Here is a 21,123-nt window from a genome sequence, read left to right as displayed (position 1 = left end):
AATTAAGTAAAAACTAGCGTCATTTATTTTTTTATTTTTTTATTTTTTAAATATTTTTATTGGTTTTTAAGTTTTTTCACATACAGCCACTTAACAAACTTTTACAATGGACATACTTTGCCAAACTGACATAACATATAAACAAACAAAAAACATCATTTTTCAGAAACGTCATTTCTATTGTTGACCTATTTCTACCATATACTGTAGTGCAACTTTCGTTCATTTTTTACCCCTATATCACACAGAACTATATGTTGTTTGTGTGTCCCCCCCCCCCCCACAAAATGACTACGGATCTACTTAATATTAACCAAAACCAGAGCAGAACTCCCACCACGGGACTCTGGCAATAAATGAATACAGTTGCAACCACTATATTAATGTAAGTATTTCATACAACTTAAGTAAAAAAATTGTGAACTATCCCTTGAAGTACTGCACTTACCGGTAAGTACATTTTTTTTAGGCAATACATTCACTTCTGCTTCATCTTTAGTTTTTTTTCTTTACTACTTGTAGATTTTGATATATTGTCGATTTTCCGGCCATTTGACATTTCGGCCATTTGAAGATAGCAGATCTACAAGCCTCACGTGTGTTTATATACATTTGAAAACTTTAAATGGGACATTCTGCATAATGAGTACTTGGAGCAAATATTGTTGTACTTTTTACTCAACTAAAATGTTGAATTCCGGCTACCTGTAACAGAGTATTTCTACATTGATACTTTTACTTACTGTAGCCTAGTTTTTTGTATATTGCTTTGAAAGGATGTATTTATTATGTGTATCTCGACGACACTGCAAATGAGGGCGACCTTTAGAGAATAAATAAAGGATTTGAATGAAAAGTAAAGAAAATGTACAGCACTGGAAATGCCTTCTCGTTACATTGGGAAGGCTTAAGTTAAAAGGTAACAGTGTCCAAAAACAGGGTTTAGCGCTCTGTTGGTATAAACCAGCTTTTTTGGAAGGGATTTTCTGCTAACAGCGCCTGAGTTTGGTGCAGTTCATTGAACTAAATTTCCCAACAGGCTTTCTTCTTTTCGAAGCCAACAACAAGAAAAAAGCCCAAACACAAAACAAAAAAAGTCTGGAGCTTAAAATACCTGATCCAAGAAGAGGTCTACTCTAAATGATCTCATCATGGGTCTGTCTGGTGGCCAGGCCATGAACTGGAACACGATTGGTCTATCTGGTGGCCTGCAGGCCATGAACTGGAACATGATTGGTCTGTCTGGTTGCCAGGCCATGAACTGGAACATGATTGGTCTGTCTGGTTGCCAGGCCATGAACTGGAACATGATTGCACGATCTGTTACCTGCATGGCTACAAACCCACCGATCGGATGATCCGTTATAATACTGTAAGCCAGGCCACAACCTGATTGGATCATTTGTTATGCCTGGCCACAGCCTGATTGGGTAATATGTTATCTGGCTGCAAACCTGGCATATCTAGGACAAAATGCATCGCCATGAAAAGCTACCACTCCAGTGTCTTTGCACGACTCTCGCTATAGCCGTGTCACGTCCTATGGAGACTCTCTATAGGACGTTGCAGTGCAAGAACACCTAAATGCAGGAACACCTTTTAGAAGCACATTCAACGTGTATTTTAAGACAGGTACGGCTGCCAGAAATCGAATTGTACCGACCCGACCACTCTATGGCCCATATGTACAGTACTGTACACTCGCCACCGTATGGCAGACAATGGGGACATGGGCTCTGAGACAGGTGGTGTTGAGCTAAAAAGCGAGGGCTGCACACTTTGGAAGGGGGACCTTTTGTGTCGTCGACGAGCCGAGCCAAGTGACACAAAGAGGTTTTTTGTGGATATATCGGTCGGGGCGGGGACCCTCAGACCGGGCAGCGTGCTGCGGGCGAGGGGCCCCGAGCGCCAGGGCGGGGCCCTTCCGACCGGGCAGCGTGCTGCAGGCGAGGGGCCCGAGCAGTCCATCTGTCGACGCAGCCTGGACATATCTGCATGCTAACCCGTTCTGACCTGAGATCAGATTCTAAAAAACGTCTTCCTGACATCCTGACAGTTTTCTGAAAAAGCTATGTTTCTATGTCAGTCGTTCTTCGATAAAAATAAATAAATAGCAGACCTACAAGCTCGTAGCGCGCCACTCAGTGGCGCGCTACGAGCTTGTAGGTCTGCTATTTTTCAATAGCTAAAGCGTAACATAATGCTAACACCAAAAAGGGTTCCCACCCAAAATGGGCTAATCCGCCTCTGCCCACACATCTCCACGGGAGAGCGTGGCTCACACACACACACACACACACACACACACACACACACAGACAGAGAGAGAGCTAGAATAACATGAAAATGTCTCCCTGTTTGAGGTCCGTTTGGCACCGTAGCGGGACCGGGTGTTCGCTAGCAGATGCGCGACATCGTGAAGTGTGGAAATAATCTCAAGGTCAGTTTTATCATCGACATTCAAGGAGCGTCTGTGCGCCTGCCTGCCTGCATCTCTCTCTCTCTCTCTCTCTCTCTCCATGCCTGCCTGTGCTTTCCCTCTCTCTCTCTCTATCTCTCTCTCTCCATGCCTGCCTGTGCTCTCTCTCCCTCTCTCTCTCTCTCTCTCTCTCTCTCTCTCTCTCTCTCTCTCTCCCTCTCCCTCTCTCTCTCTCTCATCCATCCGCCACACTTAGCTGGCTGGCAGAACTCCCCCCGTCCGGCTGACTAATCATTTGTGTATGCAGTTATAATATGCTTTTCAATGTCTGAAAATACATGCCATCCATCAACGCTGCGATTGTTACGTCTTTGGGTGCTGGAGAGGAAAGGGCATCTGGAGAAGGTGTGCCGTATCTTAACCCATTCTGACCTGAGATCAGATTCATACGAGGTTTCCACTAGGACACACACTGGTCTGATGAACCCATTCTGACCTGAGATCAGATTCTATAAAAATGTCAGTCGTTCTTCGATTTTTCAAAAATAGCAGACCTACAAGCTCATAGCGCGCCACTCGGTGGCGCGCTATGAGCTTGTAGATCTGCTATTTTTCAATAGCTAAAGCATAACATGATGCTAACACCAAAATGGGTTCCCGTTCAGAATGGGTTAACCCCTTTAGGCCCGGCGTCGATATTTAAAAAAATGTCTACTAAATTGTGACAGTTTTTTCATGTGATGACCCCAAAAATTATGTGTATCTCATGGCCACCGACCCCCATCTGAAAATATGTTATTCCAGGCAGGAACCCCGCCCCCCAGAAGCAAAGATTTGAGTTATACAAAACATTCGCTCTGAAAGAATATATATATATATTCAAAGATTTGCGTCACATTTTCGTGATTTTTTTGAAAAAATAGCAGACCTACAAGCTTGTATAGCGCGGCACTCGGTGCCGCGCTATACGAGCTTGTATAGATCTGCTATTTTTTCAAAAGCTAAAGTATAACATATTGCTTGAAACACCAAAAGGGTTTCCCCGGCCGGAATGGGTTAAATCTAATAAATATACATTTCCTCAGGCGGAAAAGAGGAGGTATATGCACTGCCCGGATCAAAGGACTCCTTTTCCAACACGGCAGATCAGATCTGATACGGAGCATTACGGGAAACACGCACGGAACTGGATTATAATATATATATATATATATATACTTGTGAAAGGAAGAGAGTTAAACTATATCTATATCTTACATAATATATAGTATAGAACTATGAACTATATCTTCTCGATGTTCAGAAATCTAATCAGTGTTGATTTCGTCGACTAAAACTAAGACGAGAAATGTCCGTCGACTGCCTTTTTCCACATGACGGAAACTAAATGGAAACTAAATGAAAACTAAGCTATGGTGACTAAAACTAAGACTAAATATACTGACAACAAAATAAAGACTAGACTAAAATGTTAGGAAGGGACTATAGTGGACAAGAGATCCAGGACAAGTCATTTTATAATTAGTCGCATGCTGAAAATAGCCGATCTAAAAGCTCACAACGTGTTGCGGCGGCGACACGTTGTGGGCTTGTAGATCGGCTATTGTGCAGCAAGTGTAAAATCAGCCATTACGACAGCCATCAAGGCCCGACAAAAAGACATAGTCGACTAAAATCTTATGATATTTAGTCGACTAAAACTGGAGTAACACTAAAGCATTCCAGTTGTGAATGGGGGTCACTTTAATATATATTTTTTTCGACACTATGACAAATGATGGCACTATTTTTAAGGGGGATTTTCGTGAAATCGAGACCGTGTGATTCTTCAAAGGTTAGTGAAAGACTATCCTGTATATCATTCTTCAGTAAATGCAAATTAGCAGAGTTTTACTGAGATCTTTTCTTCTGCCCTGTAACTCTATTCACTGTTTTATCTCCTTTTGTTTTATTTGAACTTTTACAATGTGTTTCTTAATGGGCGTCTTAATGCACTGTCTTTAGTGTCTCGATCGGTGCTTAACCCATTGTGGACTGAGGTCGATTAAAAAAAAGGCTTCAAAATCCTAACATTTTTCTGAAAAACCTCATGTTTCTATGTCAGTTGGTGCTCAACCTTTTTCATGTCAAAGACCCCCAGAATTATCTCTATTGGGCCACGGACCCCCCATCTCAAAATATGTAGTTCCAGGGACCCCCCCCCCCCCCCCCCCCAGAAGCAAATATTGTAGTTAAAAATGTCCGCACTGAAATATATATATTCAAAGATTTCCGCCACATTTTCACGACTTTTCAAAAATAGCAGACCTATACAAGCTCGTAGCTATATGAGCTTGTAGATCTGCTATTTTTCAAATCGCTAAAGTATAACATAATGCTTAGTTAAAAGACCAAAAAGGGGTTCCCGCTCAGAATGGGTTAATGTTTTGACCTTATAAAGCACTTGGAATTGCGTCATCGTCGTAGAGAACGTGGTACACAAGACGTCTCGGGGAGACTCGAGGCGTCCTGAAGCGTTCTTTGTGCTCCTGAAATCATTTGTCTGTTTTTACGCTCGCTAGCCGCGTTGCGTTGGAGGATTAGTCCTCAAAACAACACTGCTCCCAACAGAAGGAGAAGTGCAGGTACAGCACTCCATTATATTCTAAGACTGGAGAGCATTCTTCATTCCTTTCGACACGTCCATGTGAACGGAGATATCTGTGGCTATCATAGTGGACTTCACGACGACACAAAGAATGGGCCAGGATTACAAAGAACGCCACCAAACCATTTCCCCTGATGGGACTTAAATTGGAATTGAAACGGCTACTACACAATGGCAGGCGGATCGTTGTGTGTGTGTGCGTGCGTGCGTGCGTGCCCAAGCCGTGTGTGTGTGTGTGTTTAATTTGCAAAACCAATATCCTGAATTGAAAAACCGATTGTTTAACTGGTTGAGCCGTGAAGAAGTGACAAGTGGGCAATTATTGCTGTCTGTCTGTCTGTCTGTCTGTCTGTCTGTCTGTCTGTCTGTCTGTCTGTGTCTCTGTGTCTGTCTGTGTCTGTCTGTGTCTGTCGCGAGTCACTCTGTCAGTACATTTGCTCCACCAGGGGTTCTTGCATACACCAATATGACCATATTTGGAACAGTTGTTACCATGACTGAGATGTGCAGGATGTGAACATAAACACTGTGACCATTATTTGGTCACCAGGATGTGAACATAAACACTGTGACCATATTTGGTCACCAGGATGTGAACATAAACACTGAGACCATATTTGGTCACCAGGATGTGAACATAAACACTGTGACCATATTTGGGAACAGGATGTGAACATAAACACTGTGATCATATTTGGGTATAACAGTCGGGTTTACCATGACAGAGATGTGCAGGATGCGTAGCTCCTCCTCCGCGGAGTCGGAGGCGGGGTCCTGGGTGGGGGCGTGTCCGGGCATGGTGAGAGCGCCGTCCTGGTGGTGGATGTGGAACAGCAGGGTGCCGTTCTCCAACCACTGCTGCCTCCATCGGACCAGGGGGATGTCCTCGGAGCTGCCCGAGATCTCTGCATGGAGACACAGAGAAACACACACACATTTAACATCTTTATTTAACCCATTCTGACCTGACATCAGATTCATACGAGGTTTCCCACTGGACACACACTGGTCTGATGAACCCATTCTGACCTGAGATCAGATTTAAAAAATATCAGTCGTTCTTCGATTTTTCAAAAATAGCAGACCTACAAGCTCGTAGCGCGCCACTCGTAGCAAACTCCCACTGTACCTTCGACAGGCAGCCTCTGTAGTTTAACAAACTCCCACTGTACCTTCGACAGGCAGCCTCTGTAGTTTAACAAACTCCCACTGTACCTTCGACAGGCAGCCTCTGTAGTTTAACAAACTCCCACTGTACCTTCGACAGGCAGCCTCTGTAGTTTAACAAACTCCCACTGTACCTTCCACAGGCAGCCTCTGTAGTTTAACAAACTCCCACTGTACCTTCGACCGGCAGCCTCTGTAGTTTAACAAACTCCCACTGTACCTTCGACAGGCAGCCTCTGTAGTTTAACAAACTCCCACTGTACCTTCGACAGGCAGCCTCTGTAGTTTAACAAACTCCCACTGTACCTTCGACAGGCAGCCTCTGTAGTTTAACAAACTCCCACTGTACCTTCGACAGGCAGCCTCTGTAGTTTAACAAACTCCCACTGTACCTTCGACAGGCAGCCTCTGTAGTTTAACAAACTCCCACTGTACCTTCGACAGGCAGCCTCTGTAGACATTTTTAAAGCACAGCTCAAGACCCACTTCTACACCCTTGCTTTTAATTGATCTTTTATTTGTTGTTATTCATGTCCTCACTGTATTGCATTACTGCTTGTTTTTTAATGTTAATGCCTTGCTTTTCTTTTCTCTCCATTGCTCTGTAAAGCACTTTGAGCTGCATTTCATGTCATGAAAGGTGCTATACAAATAAAGTTTTATTATTATTATTATTCACATTTTACAAGAAATGCTTGAACACAAACAATAGTGGATGCGCAAACTTGAAAAAAAACTCTACAACAAGTGCTTCAGGATACAGATCACAGGAACAGAAAGCATTGCCTTCTCCAAAAATGGCGAATGCCAATTATTGCAGACACTGAACTGAATTTTGCCGATGCCTGATCAGCTTATTGGGCGTGCCTGCAATCTGCAGGCCCCTCACGACTGATTTATGGACATTACCGAGGCTTCCAAATATGAGTATATTTTACATGTGTAGCCAAGCTGTATAATAGCATCCTTAAGAGGCTGGTATACTTAAGCACCTTGGTAAGGAATGCCTCTTCCAGACTGTGGTCAAATGTACATGATGCCACTTCCAAAATTAAAATAGTTCCACAGTTCTGGCACTCTGACAATAAATCCCCCCCCCCTCCTCATTTCCCCCTTCCAGATAGGGATAAAGATGCACATGCACATGCACGCACGCACACACACACACACACACACACACACACACACACACACACACACACACACACACACACACACACACACACACACACACACACACACACACACACACACACACACACACACACACACACACACACACACACACACACACACACACACACACGGCCCAGAGGAACCCACACATTATGAATGCATGGCGAGGCTTTTGAGGGTTCAGACGTTTGAGTTATGCAAGTGTGTCGCGTTCCAAAAGGTGCGTCAGACTCATAACTCATGCGCTGCATTGAAGTGGAACGTGTTGGAACTGACTGAGATATTGTGTGTTGCGGATATTATTATTATTATTATTATTATATTGCACAGAGAGCAGATATCAAACTGCAGCGTCCAGTGCATGCCATGCATATTTATAGCCCATTCTGGGCGGGAACCCCTTTTGGGGGTGTTTTATTAAGCATTATGACTATATTCATACTTTAGCTATTGGAAAATAGCAGATCTACAAGCTCGTAGCGCGGCACCGAGTGCCGCGCTACGAGCTTGTAGATCTGCTTCTTTTTTTCTTCTTTTTTTTTTCGTGAAAATGTGGCACAAATCTTTGAATGTATACAGCTATATTATTTCAGAGCTAACTTTTTTTAACTAAAATCTTTGCTTCTGGGGCCAATTACATATATTTTTGTGGGTCCTTGTTTGAGAACGTCGGGGTCTAAATGGGCTAGTGCGTGCCATGAATAAATGGAGAACCTCAGCCGGCTTAAATCGGAAATAGATAATATATTATAGATTATTTAACGGAGAAAAGAATATCATGAATTATAACGCCATATAACCACGCAAGATGAATTACTTTGCCATAATTATGACGATCGATGAATAGCCCAATCTACAATATCGGGATATTTTCAACTTTTGAAAGAACTTTTGACAGAGCAGCTGTCGACAGAGCACTCGACAGAGCACACAGACAGGCAAAGTGCTGGACAACAAGGCTATATGCGAGGGAAAGAAGAAGAAAAGGCCAATTTAGCCCAGTCCACAAACGGTCAGAGATATACGACGAACAGAACAACAAAACATTTAGAACCATGAAACAACAACAACAGCCATGTTGTGTGTCGACCCACACCGAGAGAGCAAAACCTGCGTATATACCGTATGACGTGTCTCTGTTGGCAGAGGAGACCATGAAACCACCAAGTCTGTGTGTGTGTATGTGTGTGTGTGTGTGTGTGTGTGTGTGTGTGTGTGTGTGTGTGTGTGTGTGTGTGCGTGCGTGCAAGAGGACATTGTGAGGACGATCGGCCTGGTCCTCACAAGATAAATGGTTGTTTTAAAGTTAACCCATTCTGAACGGGAACCCATTTTGGTGTTAGCACCAAAAAAAACAGCCATTTTCAAAAGGCGTTCTAAAGTCTATAGTAATACAGTGCAAACCTGTGTTTTGTCCAGTGTGCATGTGTGCGTGTCTGTGCGCGCGCATATTGCGAAAGGCACCATTACACTGACTAATGGCCTCAGAAACACCTGCCTGCTGTATTTTATATACGGCTGACCGCAGCGCCATGCCAACGTCTGCACAACGCTATAGACATTAGAAACAGCTTCTATACTGTACGTCTGAATCCTGGCCCTACTGCTGAGCTACTGCTATACCAGCATGACATTTATATATACTTTCACCCCCGATTCTATGAATATATAAATACCTTTATGGCCGCTGTAAATATCAGCCGGCAAATCATCTAATTTAACGGAATGTGGGTGTTGTCCTCATTGTTTCAGCCCTGCTTCTGGTCAGACGGGAATTAATAAATACTGTATATGTTTCCTTTTGGGAAAACATTAGACCGTCTGGTACGTTTAAAATTCAGTTCAACCAAGGTTAATGTTTTAGGTTGGCGATATACGAACACTTTATTTAGGCAATGTTTCGGTTGAATGAGCAGGAGAATGAGAGAGAGAGACAGACAGAGAGAGATTTAACCAATATGGTATATTGTAGAATGAGAATACAAACTGTGCATATAATATTTTCATCTTTCAGCTCCCTGCTCGGCACAATCAAACACACCATCGTTAAACATTAAGAGCAGGGAGATAAATATACAATAACTATACCCCCCCCCCCCCCCCCCCCCCATGCGGAACAGAAATAGCAGAGCCCACCGGTGGTGCTGGGGTGGCGCTGGGAGCAAACAGAACCAATAACCGAGCCCACCGGTGGTGCTGGGGTGGCGCTGGGAGCAAACAGAACCAATAACAGAGCCCACCGGTGGTGCTGGGGTGGCGGTGGGAGCAAACATCACATAACAACCACCAGGAACCATAATGCAGAATGAATGCAGGAAGAAAGCATGCAGTCTAGGTGAGCTTAAATACCACCGCCCAATTGGTCAGCTGACTGCCACGTCAGCGAATGACGTGTGGGGTCTTGCACACACTGAATACGCCCACATGGTAACGCAGCATATTAACCCCTCGAGTATATGAACTTTTATTGAGGAAAGGATATCCCCTTGAGATGCGTCATCTCGTTTTCAAGGGGGGGGTCCAGCAATATACAGCAAACACAGAACATTCATACATACATACATACATAATCGAGGACATAACAACAAAGCTCTCCTAAAACTATAGCCTCTCCCATACAGTATATAATAATGTATGCACCCCTTGAGCACGGCATGAATATGAGCACGAGTATATCTGACTGAACTAGAACTCTGCAAGCTACGTATCATTTATCGAGGGAGTAAGAGAAGAGAGAGAGAGAGCGAGCAAGGGGGCGAGAAAGTGCATGAGCGGAGGAATGGATCCCAGTAATGTGATTATGGATGTTGTATTAGTGGACTGGACCCTGGTCTTTACACGGGTCTGAGTCACTTAGCCCGCAGACTCACTGGACCCTGGTCCTTACACGGGTCTGAGTCACTTAGCACGCAGACTCACTGGACCCTGGACCTTTTACACAGGTCTGAGTCACTCAGCACAGAGACTCACGTATAGCATCCATCTTAAGACCTCTTTTTAAAAGCATATATAATCCTTAATCCATGCACGGAGGAAAAAGGCCAGCTCCCGCTATATACCTTTGACTATGCATCCACCTCCTGGTACCACAGCACCTCAAAGGCCCTTAAAACAAGGCTCCAGACCTCCCAAAACAAACTGGTCAGGCTCCTACTTGGCCTCACCCCCCGAACCCACCTCACCCCTGCCCACTTTGACAGGCTGGGATGGCTTAGGGTCGACGACAGAGTACAGCATCTTGCAATGGGTCTGGTCCACAAGATTAGATACACCACCAAGATACCCATGTACCTGTCTAAATACTTCCTTAATGTAAACGAAGTCCACACCCACAACACCAGAGGGAGTGCAACAAACCATGTACAACCCAGATTCGGCACAAACAAGGGACTAAATTCTTTTCGCTCCTATGCGACCAAAATGTGGAACGCCCTACCAACAGTCATTAAGACATGTGAATCCCTTGGCTCCTTCAAAACTGCTCTCAAAGGGCACCTACGGATGGCTGCAATTCGAAACTGGCCTCTGTAAAAGCTGAATTTGTATCTGGATTGTACTATGTTTTTGTATGGACGTGGTGTTGGGTGCCTGCACATATGCACACATGGCATCAACGCATGGTGTTGTGTGCAGGCGCCCTACACTCTGTCTTTGTACTATGGATTGTACTATGTTTTTGTATGGACGTGGTGTTGGGTGCCTGCACATATGCACACATGGCATCAACGCATGGTGTTGTGTGCAGGCGCCCTACACTCTGTCTTTCGTTTTCTTTTCTTTTATCCCCCTGTTCCCCTCACTGTATATATACTTTTTTTCCCTTTTCGCTTCCTATATGATGAATTCCTGTTCTGTTCTTTAACTACATAGAAGTGTCTATTTGTTTGTCTCTAAATGTTTTGATGAATTGAACAATGTGGACCCTGTTGTAAACAAGTGTAAGGCTTAATTGGGTCGTCCACTCACAGTTAACAGTCTTTGTATTGAGTTTGTGCTTGAAATGTACTGTAATTCTGCAAACTGTTAATAAAGATTTCAATCAATCAATCAATCAAACCAAAAGATACCATGATTTATTTTTTATTTTCTCCAAAGTACTCCCATCCCCAATCAACTGCAGCTCCGCTACCAGGTTTTTATTTTCTCCAACGTACTCCCATCCCCAATCAACTGAGCTCCGCTACCAGGTTTTTCTTTTCTCCAAAGTACTCCCATCCCCAATCAACTGAGCGATAGAAGTCTGTGCTCACAGGGGCCGAGAGAGAGAGAGAGAGAGAGAGAGAGAGAGAGAGAGAGAGAGAGAGAGACCATCTAAAATACAAACAATCTGTCTGTTCTGTGTTATTTCTCTGTGTGTGTGTGTGTGTGTGTGTGTGCGTGCGTGTGTGCATGCGTGCATAGTACACACGCAGGCCTGATATCAAGCATGTTTTTCAAGGGGATCAGAACGTCGACAGAAGCTCTCAGTCCAACTGCGCAAGTTGCACTTTTCTTCAAAAGAATTAAGCCGATATCAAGCCCTAATTGATGTGGGATTTTTTTTTGTTATTTTTTTACGCACATTGGGGGATTTAACACTTTTAACGCAAACTTGAATCTGCTGCTGCTCATTTGCTATAAGACTGAGCCCTCTGAAAACGTTGCGATGCAAAACACAAACAGAGTAATCTGTGCGGAGCGCGCAATGTCTACAATGACCAGAGGCTTCCATTTTGCATTCTGTTAACCTATTTTGGCCGGGAACCCCCTTTTGGTTGTTTCATTATGTTATACTTTATAGCTATTGAAAAATAGCAGATCTGCTATTTTAGAAAATTTGTGAAAATGATGCGGCGCAGATCTTTGAATATATATTTTCTCAGAGCCAACGTTTGTTAACTCAAATATAGCTTCTGGGGGAGGGGGGGGGTCCCTGGAACAACATATTTTCAGATGAGGGTCAGCAGCCAATTACATATATTTTTGGGGGTCCTTGATATGAAAATGTTTGAGAACGACTGACATAGAAACATGAGGGTTTTTCAAGAAAACAGGACATTCATAGAATCGTCCTCAGGTCTGAATGGGTTAACCCATTTTCGGCAGGAACCCCTTTTGGTGTGTTAGCATTATGCTATGCTTTAGCTATTGAAAAATAGCAGATCTACAAGCTCATAGCGCGCCACCGAGTGGCGCGCTACGAGCTTGTAGGTCTGCTATTTTTGAAAAATCGACAGACATTTTTAGAATCTGATCTCAGGTCAGAATGGGTTATAATCAGACCACTGTGTGTCCAGTGGAAACCTCGTATGAATCTGATCTCAGGTCTGAATGGGTTAAGCACCGACTGAGCTGGCCATATTCAGTGTTTTTGAGCTCTCTGCAGGGAGTCTGCTCCGTTCCAGAACCATAATATTCACACCACGGCGCCCGACTGCAGTATAAAACCACCCGCCATATTGGAACATGGAGCTCCTCCTGGCCATGATGATTGGCGGGCGGCTCGGCGTTTATAAACCTGAGGGTGCAATATTATGGCCGCCACGCCATCTGGGTTCCCGCCGGGCGGTACCACACGTTGGTACGGTACCAGCGGGGGTTAAAGGTTGCCATAGCAAGTTTTTTTAACAGTATACTGTTCCTCGGTGCAGGCATTTTACTCTGAGAGAGTTTAACCCCATTTGGTGTTTTAAACATTATGTTATATTTTAGCTGTTGAGCAATAGCAGATCTACAAGCTCGTAGCGCGCCACCGAGTGGCACGCTACGAGCTTGTAGGTCTGCTATTTTCTGAAAAATCGTAAAAAATGTGGCACAAAGCGAACGTTTTTAACTCAAATATTTGCTTCTGGGGGGGAGGGGGGGGGGGGGTTCCTGGAACAACATATTTTCAGATGGGGGTTGTTGGCCAATTACATTTAATTTTTGGGGTCCTTGACATGAAATGTCGAACAACACCACTGATACAGAAACATGAGGTATTTAAGAAAACTGTCAGGATTTATAGAAGACGTTTTTTAAATGTCGACGTCAGGCCTAAATGCAGGGTTAACCCATTTAGGACAGACAAGACTCCACAAAATGTGGTTCTCACAGGGTTAAACCCTATGTGTCTGTGGCAGTGGTTCTCACAGGGTTAAACCCTATGTGTCTGTGGCAGTGGTTCTCACAGGGTTAAACCCTATGTGTCTGTGGCAGTGGTTCTCACAGGGTTAAACCCTATGTGTCTGTGGCAGTGGTTCTCACAGGGTTAAACCCTATGTGTCTGTGGCAGTGGTTCTCACAGGGTTAAAATCCTATGTGTCTGTGGCAGTGGTTCTCACAGGGTTAAACCCTATGTGTCTGTGGCAGTGGTTCTCACAGGGTTAAAACCCTATGTGTCTGTGGCAGTGGTTCTCAACGTATTTCATGTCAAGGACCCCAACAATTGTTATGTAATAATAATCATTGATGATTTATTGTGTACCTTAAAACACTGCAAATGGCAAATGGTGCCATTTTCCCAAGGCACTTTACATAGATTGTGCATTATTTTCATCCACACACACGCACACGCGCACACACACACACACACACACACACACACACACACACACACACACACACACACACACACACACACACACACACACACACACACACGTAAGGCACCGTCCAACCTGCATATAAGGAGTTATTATAGGGGCACTTTGACACTAAATCTGGGGGTGCCCGGGATCGAACCGGGAACCTTGCGCCGGCTCCCATCCGGCCACTCTACCCCTGATCCACTGTATTAACACTACGATACGCCGCCAAAAGCCATAAACCCAAAAAAAACAGTATCTCTTCTAAGTGGAGTTTATGTGGAGTTTACTCTCACACAATCTACCCTATAGCTGCCATGAGCGTATTTCTCCGTATCCACACCGCTCTGATCCGCAGAGACCGCGATAACAATCGTCATATCGCAGCACGGCCACCAGAGGGCCACCAGCGGCCACGATAAGCAGGGATGACTTACTTGCAATTTCCAAAGTTTTATAAAGTTTATAGCAACAGTAAATAGATATAATGAAAGAAAGCTAACAGCGACATGCCTATATCTGCATGCCTGCAGTGGTGGAAAGTAACTAAGTACATTTATTTAGATACTGTACTTAATTACATTTTTTTTTTTTTTTTTTTTTTTTGCAACCCATTTTTCACTCCTCTACACACCCTCCACCAACCTGGGGAGAGGAACGGACTTGAACTCATCATGCTTCCTTCTATTCATGAGTGTCCAAAGTTTCACCTGACAGGGGGGGGAGTTTCCCTGGTTGGACGTAGCGCGTGGAAGGAACACGTTAACCAACTAGTTCCTTTCCATCAGGCGCCCCGGCTGGCCAGGGGGAGGCAGTTTAGAGACTAGGATTACGTCATGTTTTTGTGAGGGTACCTACCCTAGGGGACACGGGGAGAACATGTGAGGGTACCTACCCCATAAGGGGACACGGGGAGAACATGTGAGGGTACCTACCCTAGGGGACACGGGGAGAACATGTGAGGGTATACCTACCCTAGGGGACACGGGGAGAACAAGTGAGGGTAACTACCCTATAGGGGACACGGGGAGAACATGTGAGGGTACCTATACCCTAGGGGACACGGGGAGAACATGTGAGGGTACCTACCCTAGGGGACACGGGGAGAACATGTGAGGGTACCTATCCTAGGGGACACGGGGAGAACATGTGAGGGTAACTACCCTAGGGGACACGGGGAGAACATGTGAGGGTAATTACCCTAGGGGACACGGGGAGAACATGTGAGGGTACCTACCCTAGGGGACACGGGGAGAACATTTGAGGGTATACCTACCCTATAGGGGACACGGGGAGAACATGTGAGGGTAATTACCCTAGGGGACACGGGGAGAACATGTGAGGGTACCTACCCTAGGGGACACGGGGAGAACATTTGAGGGTATACCTACCCTATAGGGGACACGGGGAGAACATGTGAGGGTATACCTACCCTATAGGGGACACGGGGAGAACATGTGAGGGTACCTACCCTAGGGGACACGGGGAGAACATGTGAGGGTACCTACCCTATAGGGGACACGGGGAGAACATGTGAGGGTATACCTACCCTATAGGGGACACGGGGAGAACATGTGAGGGTACCTACCTACCCTGAGAGAGGAGGATTATGAAGCAGGGAGATGCTCGCTCGCTCGACACCGGTAAAATAGAGATGTCTCGTCGCCGTAAGTTGTTGTGGTGGACCATGAACGTTCTACCAAACAGTCAGGAGGATGTCCTTCAAGACAACGTGGTGTCCTCCAACTGAACCAAACAGTCTGGAGGATGTCCTTCAAGACAACGCGGTGTCCTCCAACTGAACCAAACAGTCAGGAGGATGTCCTTCAAGACAACGTGGTGTCCTCCAACTGAACCAAACAGTCTGGAGGATGTCCTTCAAGACAACGTGGTGTCCTCCAACTGAACCAAACAGTCTGGAGGATGTCCTTCAAGACAACGTGGTGTCCTCCAACTGAACCAAACAGTCAGGAGGATGTCCTTCAAGACAACGTGGTGTCCTCCAACTGAACCAAACAGTCAGGAGGATGTCCTTCAAGACAACGCGGTGTCCTCCAACTGAACCAAACAGTCAGGAGGATGTCCTTCAAGCCTGTGGTGTCCTCAAACTGAACCAAACAGTCTGGAGGATGTCCTTCAAGCCTGTGGTGTCCTCCAACTGAACCAAACAGTCAGGAGGATGTCCTTCAAGACAACGTGGTGTCCTCCAACTGAACCAAACAGTCTGGAGGATGTCCTTCAAGCCTGTGGTGTCCTCCAACTGAACCAAACAGTCAGGAGGATGTCCTTCAAGCCTGTGGTGTCCTCCAACTGAACCAAACAGTCTGGAGGATGTCCTTCAAGACAACGCGGTGTCCTCCAACTGAACCAAACAGTCTGGAGGATGTCCTTCAAGACAACGTGGTGTCCTCCAACTGAACCAAACAGTCTGGAGGATGTCCTTCAAGCCTGTGGTGTCCTCCAACTGAACCAAACAGTCTGGAGGATGTCCTTCAAGACAACGTGGTGTCCTCCAACTGAACCAAACAGTCAGGAGGATGTCCTTCAAGACAACGTGGTGTCCTCCAACTGAACCAAACAGTCAGGAGGATGTCCTTCAAGACAACGTGGTGTCCTCCAACTGAACCAAACAGTCTGGAGGATGTCCTTCAAGACAACGTGGTGTCCTCCAACTGAACCAAACAGTCTGGAGGATGTCCTTCAAGACAACGTGGTGTCCTCCAACTGAACCAAACAGTCAGGAGGATGTCCTTCAAGACAACGTGGTGTCCTCCAACTGAACCAAACAGTCTGGAGGATGTCCTTCAAGACAACGTGGTGTCCTCCAACTGAACCAAACAGTCTGGAGGATGTCCTTCAAGACAACGTGGTGTCCTCCAACTGAACCAAACTGATATGCTGGGGATTTCACGGGGAGCTTATTTTCCCCCTCAGCCGTATATACCATTTTGGGCGGAAACCCCTTTTGGTGTTAGCATTATATGTTGAAAAATAGCAGATCTTCAAGCTCGTAGCGCGCCACCGAGTGGTGCGCTACGAGCTTGTAGATCTGCTGTTTTTTGAAAAATCAAAGAACGACTGACATAGAAACAAAGCTTTTTCAGAAAACTGTCAGGATGTAGAAGACTTTTTTTTTAGAATCCGATCTCAGGTCAAAATGGGATATACCAACTAACTTCACGCTGTAAACATGGTTTTCTACGGCTGGGAGGAGAAGAGGGTTTGATGCTGTATAGTGAAAATCCCCCTCTGGGAGGAAATACATACGTGTACTGTGTACTGTATTCCACTATCAAGTGAACGAAATACGCAACGTATGTATGTATGTATCCCAGACTATTTTATTTTGTAATGTTTACAAACACAGTAGAATGTTTACAAACACAGTATAATGTTTACAAACACAGTAGAATGTTTACAGACACAGTAGAATGTTTACGAACACAGTAGAATGTTTACAGACACAGTATAATGTTTACAAACACAGTAGAATGTTTACAAACACACACAGTAGAATGTTTACAGTTCACTGGACATCTGGGTTTAAAACACTTTGTGAACCTTTGTAGACAAACACAGTAGAATGTTTACAAACACAGTAGAATGTTTACAAATGCAGTATAATGGTTACAAACACAGTAGAATGTTTACAAACACAGTAGAATGTTTACAGACACAGTAGAATGTTTACGAACACAGTAGAATGTTTACAAACACACACAGTAGAATGTTTACAAATGCAGTATAATGGTTACAAACACAGTAGAATGTTTACAAACACAGTAGAATGTTTACAGACACAGTAGAATGTTTACGAACACAGTAGAATGTTTACGAACACAGTATAATGTTTACAAACACAGTATAATGTTTACAAACACAGTATAATGTTTACAAACACAGTAGAATGTTTACAAACACAGTAGAATGTTTACAAACACAGTAGAATGTTTACAAACACAGTAGAATGTTTACAAACACAGTAGAATGTTTACAAACACAGTAGAATGTTTACAAACACAGTATAATGTTTACAAACACAGTAGAATGTTTACAAACACAGTAGAATGTTTACGAACACAGTAGAATGTTTACGAACACAGTAGAATGTTTACAAACACAGTAGAATGTTTACAAACACAGTATAATGTTTACAAACACAGTAGAATGTTTACAAACACAGTAGAATGTTTACAAACACAGTATAATGTTTACAAACACAGTATAATGTTTACAAACACAGTAGAATGTTTACAAACACAGTAGAATGTTTACAGACACAGTAGAATGTTTACGAACACAGTAGAATGTTTACAAACACAGTATAATGTTTACAAACACAGTATAATGTATGTTTACAAACACAGTATAATGTTTACAAACACAGTAGAATGTTTACAAACACAGTATAATGTTTACAAACACAGTAGAATGTTTACAAACACAGTAGAATGTTTACAAACACAGTATAATGTTTACAAACACAGTATAATGTATGTTTACAAACACAGTATAATGTTTACAAACACAGTAGAATGTTTACAAACACAGTAGAATGTTTACAAACACAGTAGAATGTTTACAAACACAGTAGAATGTTTACAAACACAGTAGAATGTTTACAAACACAGTAGAATGTTTACAAACAGTAGAATGTTTACAAACCCAGTAGAATGTTTACAAACAGTAGAATGTTTACAAACCCAGTAGAATGTTTACAAACAGAGTAGAATGTTTACAAACACAGTAGAATGTTTACAAACAGTAGAATGTTTACAAACCCAGTAGAATGTTTACAAACACAGTAGAATGTTTACAAACAGTAGAATGTTTACAAACAGTAGAATGTTTACAAACCCAGTAGAATGTTTACAAACACAGTAGAATGTTTACAAACAGTAGAATGTTTACAAACCCAGTAGAATGTTTACAAACACAGTAGAATGTTTACAAACACAGTATAATGTTTACAAACACAGTATAATGTTTACAAACACAGTAGAATGTTTACAAACAGTAGAATGTTTACAAACACAGTAGAATGTTTACAAACACAGTAGAATGTTTACAAACACAGTATAATGTTTACAAACACAGTAGAATGTTTACAAACAGTAGAATGTTTACAAACACAGTAGAATGTTTACAAACACAGTAGAATGTTTACAAACACAGTAGAATGTTTACAAACACAGTAGAATGTTTACAAACACAGTAGAATGTTTACAAACACAGTATAATGTTTACAAACACAGTAGAATGTTTACAAACACAGTAGAATGTTTACAAACACAGTATAATGTTTACAAACACAGTAGAATGTTTACAAACACAGTATAATGTTTACAAACACAGTAGAATGTTTACAAACACAGTATAATGTTTACAAACACAGTAGAATGTTTACAAACACAGTAGAATGTTTACAAACACAGTATAATGTTTACAAACACAGTAGAATGTTTACAAACACAGTATAATGTTTACAAACACAGTAGAATGTTTACAAACACAGTATAATGTTTACAAACACAGTAGAATGTTTACAAACACAGTAGAATGTTTACAAACACAGTAGAATGTTTACAAACACAGTATAATGTTTACAAACACAGTAGAATGTTTACAAACACAGTAGAATGTTTACAAACACAGTATAATGTATGTTTACAAACACAGTAGAATGTTTACAAACACAGTAGAATGTTTACGAACACAGTAGAATGTTTACAAACAGTAGAATGTTTACAAACAGTAGAATGTTTACAAACAGTAGAATGTTTACAAACAGTAGAATGTTTACAAACCCAGTAGAATGTTTACAAACAGTAGAATGTTTACAAACACAGTAGAATGTTTACGAACACAGTAGAATGTTTACAAACAGTAGAATGTTTACAAACAGTAGAATGTTTACAAACACAGTAGAATGTTTACAAACACAGTAGAATGTTTACAAACACAGTATAATGTATGTTTACAAACACAGTAGAATGTTTACAAACACAGTAGAATGTTTACAAACAGTAGAATGTTTACAGACACAGTAGAATGTTTACGAACACAGTAGAATGTTTACAAACACAGTATAATGTATGTTTACAAACACAGTATAATGTTTACAAACACAGTAGAATGTTTACAAACACAGTAGAATGTTTACAAACACAGTATAATGTTTACAAACACAGTAGAATGTTTACAAACAGTAGAATGTTTACAAACACAGTAGAATGTTTACAAACACAGTAGAATGTTTACAAACACAGTAGAATGTTTACAAACACAGTATAATGTATGTTTACAAACACAGTAGAATGTTTACAAACACAGTATAATGTATGTTTACAAACACAGTATAATGTTTACAAACACAGTAGAATGTTTACAAACACAGTATAATGTTTACAAACACAGTATAATGTTTACAAACACAGTAGAATGTTTACAAACAGTAGAATGTTTACAAACACAGTAGAATGTTTACAAACACAGTAGAATGTTTACAAACACAGTAGAATGTTTACAAACACAGTATAATGTATGTTTACAAACACAGTAGAATGTTTACAAACAGTAGAATGTTTACAAACACAGTAGAATGTTTACAAACACAGTAGAATGTTTACAAACACAGTATAATGTATGTTTACAAACCCAGTAGAATGTTTACAAACACAGTAGAATGTTTACAAACAGTAGAATGTTTACAAACCCAGTAGAATGTTTACAAACACAGTAGAATGTTTACAGTTCACTGGACATCTGGGTTTAAAACACTTTGTGAACCTTTGTAGACAAACACAGTAGAATGTTTACAGTTCACTGGACATCTGGGTTTAAAACACTGTATCCCACTATCAAGTGAAGGGAATACAGTACATACGTACGTATGTATCCCACTATCAAGAGAAGGAAACAGTCAGTGGGTCTATCCGATGTGCATTTCTCTCCTCGGGGGGTGTTGAGAGAAATCGATCTGAACACATAGAATGTGTCTCTGAATGTGTTTCTGAACCGAGGCCAAGCCATTGATTTTTTTCTTTTTTTTAATGTCATGTGAAAGCAGGGAATCAAATTGACATAAATTGGTTGTTCAGTTTGACCCACCAGTTTTGAGAGATATGGCATATATAGAGAGTAATGTCTTGTGTGGTTTAAAAAAAAAT

The 21,123-nt window shown here is 42.4% G+C and overlaps 1 protein-coding gene across 1 annotated transcript in view; it reads right to left on the bottom strand.

Moving 5' to 3' along the window:
* astn1 (astrotactin 1) overlaps positions 1-21,123 on the bottom strand; it is a gene marked incomplete at both ends in the record, with an annotated part of 464,656 nt that overhangs the window by 383,766 nt on the left and 59,767 nt on the right. The window contains 1 exon segment of the mRNA XM_080778845.1: positions 5,784-5,971. Coding sequence (XP_080634971.1) covers positions 5,784-5,971 — 188 coding nt within the window.

Source organism: Protomyctophum bolini (genome assembly GCF_963924005.1).
Source record: "Protomyctophum bolini genome assembly, chromosome: 12".
In the NCBI taxonomy this organism is placed as follows: Eukaryota; Metazoa; Chordata; class Actinopteri; order Myctophiformes; family Myctophidae; genus Protomyctophum; species Protomyctophum bolini.
This window is presented reverse-complemented; position numbering and strand designations above follow the sequence as displayed.